The sequence below is a fragment of the Castor canadensis genome, chromosome 4 (assembly GCF_047511655.1).
Source record: "Castor canadensis chromosome 4, mCasCan1.hap1v2, whole genome shotgun sequence".
NCBI lineage: Eukaryota > Metazoa > Chordata > Mammalia > Rodentia > Castoridae > Castor > Castor canadensis.
In genome coordinates, this window is record NC_133389.1 from 98,553,647 (window position 1) to 98,572,972 (window position 19,326).

Consider the following 19,326-nt stretch of genomic DNA (forward strand, 5'->3'; position numbering starts at 1 on the left):
ATTAGAAGCAGCAAGGGTGAGGAATAAAACAAATTAGAATTGTGCATAAAACTGCCCCAAACTGCAGTTTTTAAAATTTAGGTCAGGCCTGAGTTAAGATAAGGAGAAACTTCAATTCCAAAGTGATACTTAAAGTTTGATTTTTTAGAAAAATTTATTATTTTCTTGCTTAACAAGTAATAACTGCATGTAATTATGGGGTACAAATCACAGTAATTAGTAGTTCCACTTCCTTATCATTTCTCTATATTTGGAACCTTTAAGGTTCTCTCTTCTAATTCTTCATAAAATATATACCAAGTTATTGTGAACTGTAGTCCCCTCACTGTGCTATGGGATCCCAAAATTAATTCCTTCTCTTTAACTCTGTTTTGGTATGAGTTATCCACCCTCCCTCCAATACCTTCTCCCTCATATGTCTCAACCTCTAATAATTGCTGCTATACCCTCAAATCAACTTTTTTAACTTCTATATATGAAAGACAGCAAGTGGTATTTAACTTTGTCTGTCTGGGTTATTTGGAACTGGTTGCCAGGTTAAGCTTGGAACACTTAGATCAAAATTATAAGAAGTCATTTCTTAGAAGTAGTTCCTATATTGAGCCTCAACAGACCAGACTAAAAATGGAGCCATCCATTCTAAAGTTTCACATAACCAAGGTGAAACTAAATGTTTTTCTGATTTTCAAAAAAAGCAGAAGAAATGAGAAGTAACAGCCAAATTCCCTAAACAAGCCAATTTCAATCAACCTGATAATGAAAAACTGCCTGCCTTTGTCACATCCTGTAGTACTTTGAACTTTATAAAAAGTAACCTGATGTTAAGCAATAAGTTATTTTTCTACTATTTTGTTCTTGTTTTACATGGAAAGTAACTGAAATTACCAATCACCTACTTGTTCTCTTTCTGCTTCTTTCAGCCTTTTTGCAAGAACATCTACTTCTTTTTTGTTTGTTTGTTTTTGGTTCGGTTGGTTGGTTGGTTAGTCGAGACACGGTATAGTACACAGCCCAGGCTGGCATCAAACTCCCAATTCTTCATCTTTCTTTGCTTCATCCCATTAAAACATCCATTCTATGTTATGGAATGAAGGTTGCCTGATTCTAAACTTGAAAATAAAGCCAATGAATATTGTTAAACTAAATTGCTACAATTTCATCTATGAACAGATCATATAAACTGAAAGAGTAAGTAAATAAAGTCCCAGAGTGATGGATAATTTTTATTAATTGTTACTCAGTAACAATCAAATGAGTTTCCAGAACCAGAGGTTCCATTCCAATGATATTGTAAACTTTACCAAGAAAGGACATATCTAGAATAACTCCAAAACTGTTGACTTAAAGCCCAGCTTGGTGAAATCCATTTGTAGAGAGTTGAAATTCTTAAGTGCTTAAACAAGTTAAATGAATTTGTTATGGGTTGAATTGTGCCCCCTAAATATTCCAGTGTTGAAGTCCTAACCCCTTGTACCTCAAGATGTGACCTTACTTGGAGATAGTCTTTAAAAAGTAACCAAATTAAGATGAGGTTAGTAGAGTGGATCCTAATCCAATAGGACATGGTATTCTTAAAAAAATTGGAAATTTCAAGATAGAGAGATATACTGTACATGATGTGCACATGGAGAGTACATGTGAAGATAACTGTCTTTAAGCCAAGTACAGAGGCTTCTCTCACAACCCTCAGAAAGAACAACTGTGATTTTGCACTTCTAACTTCCTTTACTATGACACAATCAATTTCTGTTCTTTAAATTTCTCTGTTCTTGAGACTTTCTTACTGAAGCCATAGCTAATTAATTCAGAGGGCTTCTCACATGAAGCAAGTACTCTCAGTTCAAAGAGTGTTTTCAGACTGTTTATACTTGGCAGATAACAGAATTTAAGGACATATCCAATCTGTGTTAGCGTTTCAGAGTGACTCTTAGACAAACTCAATAGCTCTTTTTTTAATGAAGATGTTTGTGTGTATGTGTGGTCTCACTGTCACATTTATTTGTTTTTGTGTTATCTATGCCCTTTATCATACTACCATGGCCAAATGTAACATTGCAATAGAGACTGTGTGCTCCACAAAGCCTAAAATATTTACTCTTTGGCTCACAGTTTCATATATTTCAGTTTATGTTTGGCTCCATTGTTTCGGGCCTTGGTGAGGCAGAACATCATGGTAGAAAACAAAGGAGGAACAAAATTACTTACCATATTGTGACCAGAAAACATGGGAAAGGGGCAGGGACAAGGCACAGCCCCCAAGAACATTCCTTTGATTACCAGTTCCACTAGCTAGGACCCACTTCTTAAAGTCACCACAACTTCCCAAAACAGTACCACTAGCCAGGTACCTAGCCTTCAATACATGAGCCTGTGAGGGCCATTTCTTATTCAAACCGTAATATTCTGTCCTCAAAGACTCATGCTCATATGATTATGCAAAATGCATTTAGTCTACCTCTAACAGTTCACAAAGTCTCAACAGTTGCAACATTGTTCAAGAACTTTAAGTCCAAAGTCTCCTATGAGACTAAAGGCAAATTATTTTTGGGAAGCCTGTGTAAAACCAAAAAGAAAATTACATACTTCCAAGACACAACAGTTACACAGTAAGCCTTGCTATTCAAAGAGGGAGAAACTGGGGCTAAAAAGGAGGTGAGGGCCAAAGCAACATTAAAACCCAGCAGGGCAAACATTCAATCCTATAGTTCCATGTCCTGCCTCCAGGCAATGTTGTGGCATAGTGTGACCTCCTAAGACCTTGGGAAGCCCTGAATCTGTGGCCTTCCTGGTTACAGTCCACATGGCTCTTATAGTTCTGCTTACTGCCTTCAGGTTTGTTTGGCAGAACTTCCACACTCCTGGCATCTCTCTCTTTCTGATATTTCCACTGCAACTTCTACTTAACTCTTATAGTGTCACACATCACCCACTCAGGGGCTCCATGCAGGAATTCCAACACTATCACACATTGCCAGGCCTCCCAGCTTTCCTTTGAAATCTGGTTGTAAGCTTCCATGACCATGCAACTCTTGCATTTTGCCTGCCTATAAAACCAGCATCACATGGATGATGCCAATGTTTGTGTCCAGGATAAGTGGTAGTTGGCCCTCTCTTGGACCATAGTTTTAGTGACCTTTGAGTGCCTTGGCAGCTGAACCCAGAGAAACACTTCCTTAAGTGGTCTTGTGTAAGCAGAACACTCTGGTGGCACTCTTCTCAAGGAATAGTGTTTCTTCTTTTTTTTTTCTTTTTTTTTGTGCTGGAGGTACATTGTTGCATTTACAAAAGTTCTTACAATACATCAGATATATCATATATGAATTCACCCCCTCCATCATTTGCCTTTATCACCCCCTACCCCCAATCTACCCCCATGATACTTGTTGAAACTAAGTATCATTTCTCTATTTATATACATGCCTACACAGTGTTTGCACTATATTCACCTTCCCTTTCCCTACCTCTTCCCCCCTCCCACTGGTACCAACACCCCCAGGCAGAACCTGTTCTACCCTCCTGTTCTTCCATTTTGTAAAAAAAAAAAAAAGGACATTTTTGTTTGTTTAAAATAGCTACACAGGAAGTTTCCTTGTAGATCTTCCATGTATAGATACATTATTACTCAAATTAGTTCATCTTCTCTATTTTTCTTCTTTTTACTTTATTCCCCTTCTTCTTGTGGTTTTACAGGTTTAAAAAGTCTATTTTCATTCTTGTATGGAGAGTACATCAACCACATTCACCTTCTTAATTTCTTTCTTTTACCCTCCCCCTCTCACATGTTATCTCCCCTTAGCATGACTTGTTTTTTCATAATATTGCTGTATTTCCATTAGGTTTATATTCTACATATGAGAGAAAACATGAGGCTTTTGACCTTCTGAACTTGGCTAACTTCACTTAAGATATTTTCCAGTTCCATTCGTTTACCTGCAAATTACAAATTTCATTCTTTGTGACTAAATAAAATTCCACTGTATATAAATAACACATATTCTTAATTCATTCATCAGTAGTGAGAGGGATCTTGGTTGTTTCTACAGCTTAGCTACTGTGAATAATACTGCAATATACATGGGTGTGCAGGTGACTTTATTGTAACCTGCCTTACATTCCTTCAGGTATGTGTCTAGGAGTGGTGTTGCTGGATCATATGGCAGGTTTTTTTTTAGTTTTTTGAGGATTCTCCATACTGTTTTCCTCATTGGTTGTACTAATTTACACTCCCACCAGCAGTGTATGAGGATTCCTTTTTCCCCACGTCCATGCCAACATTTGTTGTTGTTTGTGTTCTTGATGTAGCCATTCTAACAGGAGTGAGGTAGAATCTTAGTGTGGTTTTGATTTGCATTTCCTTTAGGCCAGGGATGGTGAGCATTTTCTCATGTGTTTTTTAGCCATTTGGACTTCTTTGAAAAAACTCTTGTTTAGTTCATTTGTCCATTTTTTCATTGGGTCATTGATTTTTTGTGAGTTTGGTTTTTTGAGCTCCCTATATATTCTGGTTATTGAAAGGAAAGCTTTCCAAAAGAGTTTTATGCTCTTACTTCCTTGGCCATGTTATGGGTAGCATTTGACAAATCCTGAGGTTTCCTCAAGGCACCTTTCTTATAGACCCAGAATTGGATTCTTCAAAATGGTGCTAATCTCTTTAACAACCATACTTTCCGTGACTCCTACTTACATAAGCTCCTTTTCCAGGCAAATTGCAAGTATTTCAAACTTTCACTCTACTTTTTACTCACAACTCTCACTCTAAATTTGGCTAAAAGCAGACAGCAGTGTCCATGCTACAGCCTGAATGTTGTGCTGCCTTGAAATTTGGGCTATATAAACTAGTGCAGCATCTTTAAATTCAGCTTCATGCAAAGTCTCAAAACATGGACAAAATTTATCCAAGTACTTTGCTAGAATGTAATCTATATAGCCCATAGTCTAATTCCTAATAGAGTACTAATTCTCATTTGCATCCTCATAGCACATCTTTTATATCTTTATTCCTAAAGAAATTCTTGTCTTTGAGCTCCCACCAGAATTAGTCTGTTTACAGCCTTAAGTTTTTGTTGTTGCTTTGTTTTTTTTTTTGGTTTTTTTTTTTTGCTTTTTTTTGAGAGAAAGGGTCTTGCTATGTAACCCAGGCTTGCCTCAAACTCACCATCTTACTGCATCTGCCTCCTGACTGCTGGGATTATAGGTAGATGCCAGGACAGCTGGCCTTTGTAAGCTTTTTCTAGTCCGTTTCTTTAAACTTTTCCAAATTGAAACCAGTTCCAACTTACATGTGTCAATAATGTCAACACTTCTTTCATTGGGTCATGTTTAAAGATGCCAGTGAAAAAGAAGTGTAGTATCTGCAAAGATGATCATGTTGAAAGAGATGCCTTACTTTTAAAAAGTCTTCAAAGGTTTAATTAGACAGTTTAAAATAAAAACAAGTATAGTACTCAATGATCTCAGTGAAACATCAGCAAGAAGCTTGGTCTTTTCCCCATAGAATTAAGAGAAAACTCAATAGTTTATAATTACCATTGTAAACTTGCCCGTTTCTAGACTAAGTTTGAGCACATTAATTATTTGTTGTTTGCAGACAAAGGTTCAATTTAGTTGAGTGAGAAGTAAATACAGAGAATAATTCTTGCCTATGTGCTTTAATATTGTGCACATGTGTATGTGTGTATTGTAAAGTTACATAAATCTAAGATGTCTAGTTCTGATTAATTTGGAGTGTTAATTAAATTCTTGTAATCTAATACAATTATGTATGCTGATATATTTTCTGCAAAAAAAATGTTTTTAACTCCTTCTATTGCTTTTGGCTATTAATGATTGGGAGTAGTTGCTAATTTAGATTTCCTCAAATAACACCATAAATATGAGAGATCACCATAATTATCTCTATAGGTTTAAGTTGTGTTTTAATATATAAATAAGAAAGGTTAATTACTTTTCAGAGTACCTAATATTTTCCATGGGTGTAATTGTAAGTTATTTGCTACCCTTCTTAGAGTTAATTGTATAAATTGTTTGCATTATATTAACAATGTTAAATGGAAGAATGTTGATTAGTTCAATAAGCTTTTTAAATATTTTCTTCTGTTTTAGTTGACTTATCTTTAGTGAATAAGGACGAAAATGCCATCTATTTCTTGGGAAATTCTCTTGGCCTGCAACCAAAAATGGTGAAGACATACTTGGAAGAAGAACTTGATAAGTGGGCCAAAATGTACGTATTGTCTGAAGACATACAATTTTATATCTCACATAAGCATCTTTTTAAAAAAATCACATTAGGTTTCCTATTATTTGAAAAAGTATATAACAAATTCTTATGACTTTGGGACCAAGAGAAACATTAGGGATCATGCCATTCAATATTGTGATATTTTGATGAAGCAAATGAGTCAGAATAAGGTCACATGGCAAGTTAGTAGCGGAAGAAAGAGTAAAACCATTAACACAGTCAAACAGTTAACTTCTTACCTGTGTTAACACATCTACATCGTACAGTACAGTTTTATTTTATTTCTTTAATTACTAACACAGGAATTAATATTTATAATTTTTATTTTTCATGATCAGTTCTTGGCTACACTATCAACATTTTTACAAATAAGGATCCAAGTTTGTTGAGGAGGCAAAAGGTTGGGTGACAGAGATGACAGTCTCTGCCCAAGAACCATGATGTGCTAAGAAAGATGCTCCATTTGACCATAGCCATGCAGACCTATCTGAAACATGAGGAATTCTTACATCAGGACCATTTTTCCTCCATGCTTTCTGTATTACTTTCACTCTTCCAACTGTGTGATCTTCACACTCTCTCCCTTCCTGAACCCTTATGCCCTGTAAATCCAACAGCCTCAGCTTTATTAATTATCCCTCACAAATGTCACTACTTTAAAAAAAATTTTCCTTCTCCTCAAATATGTAAAATTTTTTATTAACTCAATTGTACATATTTATGGGACAGAGTATATTTCAATACACTTATATGTTAGGTACTGATCAATCAGAGTAATGTTTCCATCTTCTTAGCATTAATTTATGTATTCAGTCTTTGAAGTCCTTTCTTCTACTGTCTCATAAAGATACTTACAATAGCTGATTGTGACATATGGTACCCTTTGTTTTGTAGAACACTAGAACTTATTACTTCTGTCTAACTGCATCTAGATACCTGTTATTGAACCTCCCACTATCTCCTCTTGAGTAGGTACTTTAAAGACATTTGTTTTCATTACTTTCACATTTCTAGCTATATTATAAGCCACTAAAGGAAAATAAGCTAGTTTTTTTGTATTTTCTCTTTTCCCAATAATTACTGGTGAAGGTGAAATTGGAAATATTAGTTAAACATTTTATTTTCAATTTTTATTTCTTAATTTTAAGCACTTAAATATCTTAGATATTTTAAATAACTAGAAATATTTTAAATGCTTTTTGAAATGAGTATTTGAAGTTCAAAAATGAATTTGGAGATGAGCCATATCTCAAAGTCAAGAAACAGAAAGATGAACCCAATCATATAAGAATTCTGAAAGCAAGACATTTTACTCTTATAGAAACTCAAGAGTATTTTCTCATCCTTTCTTTATTATTATTACTGGCCTTTCATAATGGAAAGAATGCCTGTTCTTTAAACTTCAGTTTACTGTGACTGTGCAAATAATTACTACAATGACTATTAGATAGCACTATGAAGTTCTTAATTTTTGTGATTAAGAATGAAAGTTCTTAAATTAATGGCAGAATGATGAAAGTTTATATAATTTATTAAGCCTATTATAACTCCATCTGCATAACTTTCATGCATAAATTGCAAAATACATATTACCCCTTTTGGAAGCATTTTGCACTAGCAGGTTTTAGTATTTAATAAACGAGGGTCATAGTTAATAAAAATGGTTGATATTCATGTTGGCCTTAATGTAAGAGGGAGCAGAGAATTAGACGGAATGAATTTGAACTTTACAGAGTGTCCTTGCCTTTTGGATATTCATTCAGCAAAGCTATGCATTTTTATACCCTAGACATTTAAAAAAGATGCTGCCCTGCTATCCTCTTCATATCATTATCATTATCCTATGTTAGTAAGGGATTAATTGATAATTTTTATGACATTAAAATCATGTTTCAGGAAAGTGTTTCTCTGTCATAACATCTCCTATTGTTGCCTGTCACTTTTACATATTCCTTGATGAAAATAGACAGTTTCATAGTCTAGGTTAAATCTTCCTATCCAGTTTTCATTAGACAAATGATTCAGAAAGGAGTTGTATTTTAATGCTGCAGCTAATGTAAACTGAATGAAAAACTTCTTCCAAGCAAAAGATATTCAGCCCATTCTTGCATTTTTTTTTTTTTTAGTTTTTATTTTTTCCATTTAAACTTTTTGCCATGGTGACCCAGTGAAAATCATTGCTCTACCTATTCCTTATTTTCAGTCATGTTTGAGATGCATGTTTTAATTTTGATTCTCTCCTACCTCACCCTCATCTTTGATCCACAAAGTCTTTGCTTATGACTAATTTTTTTTTCTCCAAAATACTTAGCTTAAAATCCTACTTCTGGCATTTTTCAGTTAAGAATCTGTTGAAAAGAAATCTTGTCTCCTATCAACTTAGTAGTGCCAAATGATGAGAGGGCCTGCAGTATGATCGACAATGGGCAGATTAATAGGAGATTCTATTTCTGAAGCAGTCAGAAGCTCTCTAAAAGGAATGGTTGGCCAAGTAGCCAGGGATAAGGGTTAGATGCCAACTTAACTAATGAAGTAACTTTAGGGTTTAAATGGGGAAAGGCAGGTGTTTTGGAGCTTTTTCACAATGGTGAGGAGATTAATAGTATAAGTTTTTTGTCAGGCAGCTGCCAAGGAATGAGATTAAGGCAAGCTGAAGCTGTCCTTCCAAGTGGTTAGGTTTACCTTCCTCTGGGGGAAGGGCAGTGGTCAATGGAGAGGCCTTTCCTCCTCTCCTTTCCTTTGATGCCCCCTCCCTGTCAGACTGTCCTTTCATATTCATGTTCCATTATCATCATCACAATCTTCATTATTTTAGGTCTAAGATTCACAAATGAGCAAGAACATGAGATATTTGGGTTTTTAAGCTTGAATTATCACTCAACATGATAATCTCCAATTCTGTCCATTCTCCTGAAAATAACATGATATTTTTTCTTTTATGGCTGAGTAACATTCCATGGGGTATGTGTGTGTGTGTGTGTGTGTGTGTGTGTGTGTGTGTGATATTTTCTTTATTCATTCATGGTTTTCAGGGTATGTCTTGTTAGATGCTCACATACTAGAAGGTAAAAACACCATCATCCCATGTCTTTAATAACAATGACAATCCAATTCGTGAGGACCTTGCTCTCATGACTTAAATCACCTCCTAAAAGCCTTACCACTTACTGTGGTCACACTGATAATTAAACTTTAACTTATTAATTCTGAAGGATCACTTTCAGGCTATAGCTGGATCACAAATTATTTCTCCTAAAGCTTCTACTTACTGTAAAAATCTTTTTCTTGGGCATACCTACCTCTGTGTTTCTTTTGAAATGTTTACTATCATTATTCTGTAATTTCATTTTCATCTATGAGATTTCTAATGTTGATTAATAACATTTCACTTTGAACAACATTTTTATTTTGTGAAATGAAAACATTTAGATAATTTCAGTATTTTGAAATAAAAAATATTTAGGGTAATTGAACCCATGTGATATGTAATAATTATTAGCACAAAAGGTGCTATAATAATAAAAAATGGCAGTATGTTTGGATCCCATGGGACTGTTAGAAAGTTTAGACTATAAGTCTAAAATAATTTGGGAGGAATATTTCATATTAAACATTTCCTAATGTTCTAGATTATCTTAAGGAGAATAACATGACTTAATAATGGGAAAGTTCAGCTAGAAAGCAAAGATATATCATTCCTTAAGAACACATTGTAAGATGAGAAATGGATACTATGACCTCAAGGTAGAACCACAATATTTTAAGTCATCTGCATTGTCAATTCTGCTAGATAAACCGTGTTCTCTATTTTTCAAAAGAGCAATACCTATTAAGGATGTGCCTTCATAAGGATTCTTGTAAAAAAGGTGACAACTTAAGTAGGATTATTTAAAGAGGGATGTAGCCCACTGAATTACGTATCTGAGATAAACCAGTTGGATGACAGACAATGACTTACTTAACATGGCAATATGTGTGTAGATGGGGCAGAGATTTCTCCTGAAGACCCCATGTAGTGGTATCATTTATTTTAACATTTCTTTCTTCAAAAAGAAAAAAAAATGAAAAAGAAAGTAATGGTATAGCACGTTAGACAGATTAGTCAACATCTTTGTTGACTTATCATCTATTAATTATGGAAAAAAGTTGTGATATCATTAAGGAAGGATGTGAAATTTTTTTTATTTATATATGGGGAAGGTGGGGAAGCTTTCTAAAAGTAGGGCCACTTTTCATTTTGTGGGATGGTTAAAACATGGCCCTATTTTAAAGAGGATCTAAGTTTCTATTAACTTCCTAATTAGATTTTATACCCTGCAATCTCATTTCATGAGCAAATACTGCTCAGAGACATCTCAGAAACACTCTGCTCATGACAATGATTTATGCTGTAGTAATCAGTTCACTCTCTCATGCTCTCTTTTTTTCCCAGCATTTGTAAATGAAGATTGTAGCTACACTAAGACTATTTTAAACAGCTTTGAATGAAACCAATAAAACATTTTTCTTAACTCAAATATATATGTTTATAACTGTACATTAATCTGCATCAACTCTTTCTAATGACAGGCTACTTTACTTTGGGTTTATTTGGATAACACTTTCTAAATACATTTAACTACCCCAGGCTAGTAGGCAGACAAAATTAGGAAGCAGACTTGGTGTGCAATTTTTTAAAGGGAGGGAGATGCCAAAAGCATGCAGGAGAAACGTATCCTTAAAGATTATTACCACAGTGTCTACCAGAGTGAGAAGTAGGTGGCATAATATTCTGAGATATAAATTCTCTGAGGCAGAACATAGAATTTTACTACCTTAAGTGTAATAAGATGTATTGTGCTATCAGCAAAGGCCATGGAGCTCCATGTGATTAAAATAAAAAAGGATCCAAGTATCTGCCGTTAACTACCATTTAATGATAATGATTTTTATCTTTAGCGTTTATATTAGAAGTCAAGAAAGAGGCAAGCTGCAGGCTATCTAGCAGCAATATGAATAATAATAACCAGCAATTGCCTTCTTTTCCTCCTTACTTCTTAGCAGTCTATGTTTATTCTCAAAGAAAGTCCTCTTCCTTCATCCTTGTTTATACGGTAATGGAAATATTATTTTAAAAATTGTGCTAAGCACCACATGCTGATAAAAGAGGCTTCAGCACTAGATTTACGTCAGGAAAGATGACTCAGCAAAGAAGTAATATGCACCCATCTCTTTTGCATGTTGTCTCATTTATTTTTCATGCCAATCCTTTAAGCTACATATTGTTATTCATGTACTTTTACAGATGTTGAGAAGAAGGCTCTATAAGCTTCTAAGAAATGCAGTCTTACTTTAGTGAAGATCTGGAGTTGAATCACACTATGTGATGAAAGCTCAGCGTTGACTGTTCAGAATTTTGGGATAGCATGGTGTCAGCCATGACAGTTGCATATTTACACCTTGAATGCAACAAGGCTGAATGAAGAGCAGACTTCTGACCCTTTAGTCTTTCTTCCCCTCTTAGGGCAAGTATCCCAGTTCACCACCGTCAGTTCATTGAATTTCAGTGTGTGCACTCAAACCCAGGCTTGCATTGCACAAAAAGCACAATCTCATTCCTTTCTTCCAAGTCTACAAAATTTTGGATTAAGATCAGTTTAACTCAGAACTGATATATTGGAATTTGAACCCAAGACTTCCAGTGTGCTAGTCATGCTACCCTTGAGCCAAACTTCCAGATATTTTTAACTGTGGTTAATTTTGAGATGGGTTGTAGCTTTTTGCCCAGCTGACCTGTAATTGCAATCATCCTGTTTGCAACCTCCCAAAGAGTTAGGATTACAGCCACTGGTGCTGACCTAATTTCTTCTATATTTTTCAAGTGTATTTGCCTTCCTTCTTTGATAGAAATTACTTGAAACTGAGGTGCTCTTATGTATTATGTATTTTTTTCTTGTAAATATTGGGATATTTACTGGAATAATACAATTAAGCTGGAATGTGATAGATACATTGCTAGAAAATAGGCTAAGATGTAGTACTGACTTTGTTACTAAGTTTTATTATTTACCTAAAATGTTATAAGTACAGTCATATTCTATATACTTCCATTTAATTTGCAGATTGAAACCATATGCTAAAATTTAATTAGCAATCACTTTAGTCTCTAGACACCTCCCAAAAGTATTATGCATATTTTAGCATCTACTTTTATATACACTATAATTACATGGATGGAATATTTAAATAGTCTTGAAAATTATGAAATAAAAGGGAAAAATAAAATCTTAGATTTAAAATATAGCAAACTAATGAAATAGTATATGTACAATCTCCTTATTGTTGAACAAAAAGGAAATTAAAGAGCCCCAAATATTACTGTTTGAATTTTAAAATAGTGTGTTTTTACATAATTTTTAGGTATTATGAAGGCCCACATAGAAATGTCCACTTGCTAAATTAGCTGATACTTGAAAAATCACATACATACTAAAAAAAAAAAAAAAAAAAAAGAAAGAAAGAAAAAACCCAAACAAACAAAAAACCCTAACAAATGTTCCTGTCCCTTTTCAATTTCAGGGGAGCCTATGGTCACGATGTAGGAAACCGTCCTTGGATTGTGGGGGATGAGAGTATTATAGGCCTTATGGAAGACATTGTAGGTAAGTACAAAGTGTAGTGATATTTTTTCCCAAAAGAATTGTAATATTTTATCATTTGTTTATAAACATAAGCTATAAAGTCAAAATCTTATTGTAGAATATCCACATCTTCTATTTTAACCCATAACAGCAAATATATCCTTAACTTACAGGGTTTTTTTTTCATTCAAAATCATTGTTGTAAGGACCATAACCAGGTATGCAGTGCAAAAATAGAATATATATGTTATTATCTTTCTATTTGTCTTGTTTGTTTTTACAATACTCTGGATGGAAGCCAGGGTTCCTCTCATGCTAAGCAAGTGTTCTGCCACTGATTTGTATACCAGCCTCGTGCAGACATTGTTTTTGAGACAAGTTCTCATAATGCAGCCTGGATTGGCCTTATACTTCCAATCCTCCTTCTTCAGCCTCCAGAGTGCTGGGGTTACAGGTGTACATCACCACACCCAGCCTTCTATGTCCCTTTCAACTAATATTTACCTTCCCCACACAAGGAGCTTGTTCATTTTATGTATTCAAAATTGTACAAATTTTATAAAAACCAACCTTCATAAATTTTCTATAATATCACTACATGATAAATACTAAGTTTCACATGTGAAATGCTAAAGCACTAATCATGTTTTGACGCATTTCAATCTAATCTGTTTAAATTTAGGCTGAGTCAGGTGGGAACTGAGGGGTGAGGGGGTTGATCTCAATTTCAAGCAGCCTGGGCTACATAGTGAAACCCTTTCTCAAAAAAATAAAAATAAATGAGTAAATATATACATAAAGTTAATCTGAGTGTTGTTGAATATAATATATCTGACACTGCTTCGCAGCTATAATGTGTTTTCTAACATGGAAACACAGATGATACTGGAAGTATTAAAGACAGTTTTAAGCCAGGCACCAGTGGCTTACATCTCTCAAGAGGCAGAAATCAGGTTGATCATAGTTCAAAGGCAACCCTGGGTAAATAGTTTGTGAGACTCTGTCTTGGAAATATCCAACACAAAACAGGGCTTGTGGAGTGGCACAAGTGGTAGAGTGCCTGCCCAGCACAGAAACTAAAGTGTCATTATGTGGAAATAGTTGGAGTATTTAGGGAAACTCCAACTTTCAAAATGCTTTCTCAAGACTCTCCTTTTAAAGCAAGCATAAATATAATTTTATTGTTTTATTCCATTTGTATCCTGTCTATTAATCAGAAGAACAAATCAACCTAGAGACCAAATGGACTTGGTGTGGGGAAGTAGGTCTTACATGCAGAAAGAATTATGGCAAACCATTAAAAGCTAGGGAATACCTTGTTTATTCATAAAATGATTACTACATCTCTGCTGAGTGTCAGGACTTGTGCTCCTGGAAGAAATAAGGAGTATCCTCCTGTCTTTATTTTCATGAAACTCCCTATAAGAAAGATGCAAAGAAATATAAAATTATTATACACACATTCAAGTAAAACATACAGATACATAAAATTAATCACTGTGTCTTATGCTATGAGAGACCTAATTTGCCAGTTGATGGAGAGCTGGTCACATGCATTCAATTACCTTTTTTCTGAAATCTCACTAATAAATTCTTAAAGGAATTAGCAAAATTAAAAGAAAAAAACCCTTAAAGGACAAAATAGAATAGAAAAGATGGTACCCATGACAATTTGATGGCTGGCTTATAGGTGAACAAAAGATAAATTTCTATAAATAACTAATAAATAGTAAACCAAATTCTAATGTGGTGAAGATAAGAAAATAAAAAAGGTGATTCATTGAAAATCTGTCTAAAATGTAGTTAGAATACCAGATTCCCTTGCTTACTCCATGCTTACAGGAAATTCTTCCCACACCACAAGGGGACAAGATTAGAGGATTAGTCACTGGAGAAGAGACGAGAAAGGGTCCTTGGTAAGAACATGTATACTGTATTAGTCAACTCAGGCTGGCATATCAAAATACCAGACACTTAACCAATAGCTTCTAGGCTAGCAGACCATGGTCAAGGTACCCTCATCTTCATTTCTGATGAGAGCTCTCTTCTTCGCTAGCACATCGCCACTTTTTCCCCCTGTTCTCCCATGGCCTTTCTACAATGCAAGAGAGAAAGAGATTTATGGTCTAGCTTCCCTTTCTTATAAGAAAGCCAGTCATAAACCCCTCTCCCTCTATGAACTCATTGAACTTTAATTATCAATTTACAGGTGCTATCTCCAATACATTGGGGATTAGAGTTTAACATATGAATTGGAGAAGACACAACTCAGTCCATACCATATGAAACCAAAAGCTCTAATTTTAGCTTCCAGAAGTCACACAGGAAACTCTGTGACAAGTATTCTCTGTATTCCTGTCTGACCAGAGGGACATTCCCAGTACAATGGCTTCATAAAACCATCTTACAGGCAAACTCCACCACGTGCACAAAGAACTCATTCACGATTAATGTCCAGATTACAAAAACCTTGAGAACAATCTGTTTTTAGATTCTAAACCAAAGTAATATGTCATCTACTCAAAAAACATTTTTTAAACTTCTATCAAAGTGTTGCAAGCAAAACAAGGTCTATTTCCCATCGGTTATTGTTGAGCATTTATTAAACAATACAAATTTTGATGTCTTTAATGTGACCATCTTATGGAATCAGAATATTAAGATAACAGGTTAAATACAAGTGATAGCAACAATAAAAAAACAAACATATAACTCTCCACACACCAAAAATATAGTCGTTAATGAAAAAAGGAACAATCAGAAGTTTGGAAGTTCAATTTGGATGTGGTAGTGCATGCCTATAACTACTCAGGGGGCTGAGGCAGAAGGGGTATGACTTGCAGGCCAGTGCTGACAAAGTTAGCAAGACCATATCTCAAAAACAAAATGAATGATAAAGGGCTGGGTGTGTGCCCCAAGAGGTAGAATGCTTGCCTACCATGCGCAAGGTTCAAAGTTCAATCCCTTCTATTAAATACATATATAGAGATTATATATTTATGTCCGTATTTACATACATGTGTATACATATATATGTGTATATATACAAATGTATGAAGATAAGACATTTATTGAAAAAACCCTGAACGATACTCTGACAATAAACATTAGTTATATGGAAAGATTTTTTACATTTTTTAATGCGGAAATTGAATGCGTGAAACTGTTGTGAGTCACAGTGAATGCTGGTTTATAAATGTACAGCCCCTATGGCACATATACACTGGTACACCTTGGGCACCCAAGTTTGGAAGTATAGTATTTGGTGGCAGCACATGAAGCCAATCTTGGGATCTAGGGCTTGAGTCAAGGACATTCACAAGCATCTCCAGTGTGAATCTGTGTAGCCCAGAATTTTGTACTTGGAACCCACGGCCTGAATCTTTGACCCCAAACTCAGTAAAGCCCAAAACTGAGCATCTTCTGTCACATGGGTAGATTCTCAGGAACACAGAGCACTTGACTTAGGTATAAGAACTCCCTAGAGCATATGTTCCAATGGAGGAAGCTCCCACCTGAATAATCCTGGATTGCAGTTAAAGGTGAGCTGAATGATTGTTTCATAATGCATGTGTTCATATTCTGAAAGCAATTGTATTCATTGAAGCATCTAACATGTAAACTAACTAAAACCTGAAAAGAAAATCTTGGGTAAACTTGACCTGAGAATTTATGCTTTCCTTAGCTGAGGGTTTTTTCCTTCTGTTTACTAGGTTTGCTTTCAGAACATAAGCTACATTCTAATCCTGTTATTTTCTGTTTAATATTTATCAACCTCTAAAGAGGAGTTAGAATGTTTATACACAGACCAGGGAAGTGGCAAGGTGATATTTAGTAAGATTTATTTATGAAGCCAGTAAACCCTACAAAAAATTTCCTTTGACCATTTAAAAGTTTATATCTCTATTGTAACTTATTAAATATGAAAGTGCTTTGTTGCCCAATAAGTACATGTATATCACATAAAGATCACAAAAATTTCAAAGCAGCTACCTCTCATTGTTATTACAAAGGAAAAAGAAGAAAGGGAAAAAAAGATGATAGGTACTCAGCTTGCATATAAAGTAAAGTGAATGAACTTATTCTGTTGTTTAATTTGAAGAAAATGCATTAACTTTAGGTTTAGGGCTTTTTGTCTACCTTTCAAAGAGCATAAAAAGTGAAATAATACATATTTTAGAATATTTTGCAACAGCAGCAGCCAGTACTGGCAGTGAAACTGTGTGTTCAGTAGTTACTTGCAATTCTGACCTAGCTTCCCAGAACTGGTACACATCCCAAAGGTTAAAGTCTCAGTCCCTCTACACTCCCCACACTTGTGATGGCAGTCATAGGTCCTGGGAACCATCCACACTTCTGACCAACCATCTAATATTGACAGCTTGGCACAAGCACCTCCTGAGGTCTGATAATTTGGTAGACAAGTTCACAGAACGCAGGGAAAACTTATGCTGAACAGTTCATTACAAAGGATATGAATCAGCAACGGCCAGTGGAGAGATGCAGAGGGCAAGGTTACATGGGAGAGGTGTAGGCATGAACTTCCATGCCTTTGAGCATGCCACCCTCTCAACTCAGAGCCTCTCTGAATTTTATGGAGCTCTGTCTTCATCGCCCTCCCACTCAGGAAGGGGGCGGGGGCGGTGAGGCTGACAACTCTAATCATCACTTTACCTAAGCCACACAATAACATAAACTTCAGTGTTACCTACAGGGACTCCTGAATAATGCAACCCACTCCTATCATTTGGGAGAAATCCATTCGTACTAGTAGCTCTGTACTAAGGCTAGGAAAAAAACCAGATAATTTACTATACCATCTATACAGGACAAGTTTCATTTCATTTTTGTATCTTTGTCTTTCAGTTCTGTATTAGTTAAATCAGAGATATTTTGGTCCCAAAATATAGCAAGGGATATGCAAGAGAACAATTACTTCTTAAAATGAACAAAGTCTTGTATAGATATGAAATTCTATAATATATATTTATATGCAATATGCAGTAATATACTTATATACATATAAAACTTCCCAAAGTCCTCGTGCCTTATATGACAAATGCATTCTCACATTTCTGTTTTCTTTTATTCTTCTCTTCTTTCTTTCCTTTTTTTCTTTTTTCATTGTTGTTATTTGAGATAGGCTCTCACTTAATAGCCCAGGCTAGTTGGAACTCTTCATTCTCCTGCCTCAGTCTCCTGAGTGCTGAGATTACAGAGATGTACTAATATACCTGGCCATATTCACAAGATGATTATTTTGTTAAATGTCTTGTTTTTTCTGTACAATTCATAATTTATCAGGGGAAATAACTCTTTTTTGGTTACCTACAAAATGTAAACTAACAATGTCTTCAAATGAAGTATAAAATATTTTAAAAGGTTGAGTTAAAATTTTTCAATAAATATCTCCAAAAATCTTTATTTGCTTACCTTAATAGGAAAAGGTTCATTTTTTTATTGTTTTGGTTTTTTGTTGTTGTTGTTCTTTGTTTTCTGAGGAAGAGTCTCACTAATTAGCTCAGGTTGGCCTTGAACTAAGGATCCTCCTTGCCTAAACCTCCAAATGGCTGGGACTACACATTTGTACCACCAGCCCTGCAGGAAAATTTTATTAGAAGGAGTTTTTGTGTGCATGTCAAGGGGGAAAATGTACCACTTAAAGATCTTACTTGGCTTTATTCTTAATTCTAGAATTCAGTAACACTTCATTAAAATTAAAGAAGTGCTCCAGAAGAGTTTAGCTTTATAGACAAAAAAAGGCTGAAGAGAGCAGAAGCTAGAAAGGTAAAATGGAGTGTTCATTTCAAAGTTACTTTCCTTGCAAGGCTAGACAAAGAAACAAACTGATTGGTTACCAACCAGATACTGTAGGTTACTTTTTCTGTGAAAACATTAAGGCAGAGAGAACTTCATTAGCATGCCAGTTGAAAGTGGCCTGTTTGGGAACAAGGCTGTCTCTCTAATTCTGATTGCTCGGGTCAGATAAGCAGTTTAGTTTCAGTTTGGTGGCTTGGAACATAAATGTAAATGGCTCCATTTTGATTTTTAGCCCAGTTTGTTGGGACCTACTGCAGTAACTTTGTCTAAAACAATGACTTCTCATAATTTTTATTTAACAGTCATCATTTTGTTTGTTCTGAACACCATGTAAATTCCCCTTTTGCTTTGGTTACTGGGAAGTTCTGAGAAAAAATAATATTGTTTAAGTTTGCAGTAAGAAAACCATTTCATAGTTTCTAATTTGCTTTGCTTGTGCATATACTGGACACCTGCACTGAGCTCTGCATTTGGATGGGGATGTGTTGCTGGAGCCCAAGCTCAGAGTCTCAGGCAAACGAGGCAAGTGCTCTACCAGTGAGCTACACCCCCAACTGCATTACTGTCCTTGCTGCTTCTTCCTCACATTGTGATACAAGAAAGCTCAAACTGTCTTTGGAAGTAGATGTGGTTTAAATTATAAAG

The 19,326-nt window shown here is 35.1% G+C and overlaps 1 protein-coding gene across 6 annotated transcripts in view; it reads left to right on the forward strand.

The window, feature by feature from the left end:
- The window catches only part of Kynu (kynureninase), a 114,600-nt gene that overhangs the window by 15,356 nt on the left and 79,918 nt on the right, over window positions 1-19,326 (forward strand). For all 6 annotated transcript variants that reach the window (XM_020160794.2, XM_074070669.1, XM_074070665.1 and 3 more), the window contains 2 exons: window positions 6,103-6,223; window positions 12,800-12,882. In XM_020160794.2, coding sequence (XP_020016383.1) covers window positions 6,103-6,223; window positions 12,800-12,882 — 204 coding nt within the window. The remainder of the gene's footprint in view (window positions 1-6,102; window positions 6,224-12,799; window positions 12,883-19,326) is intronic.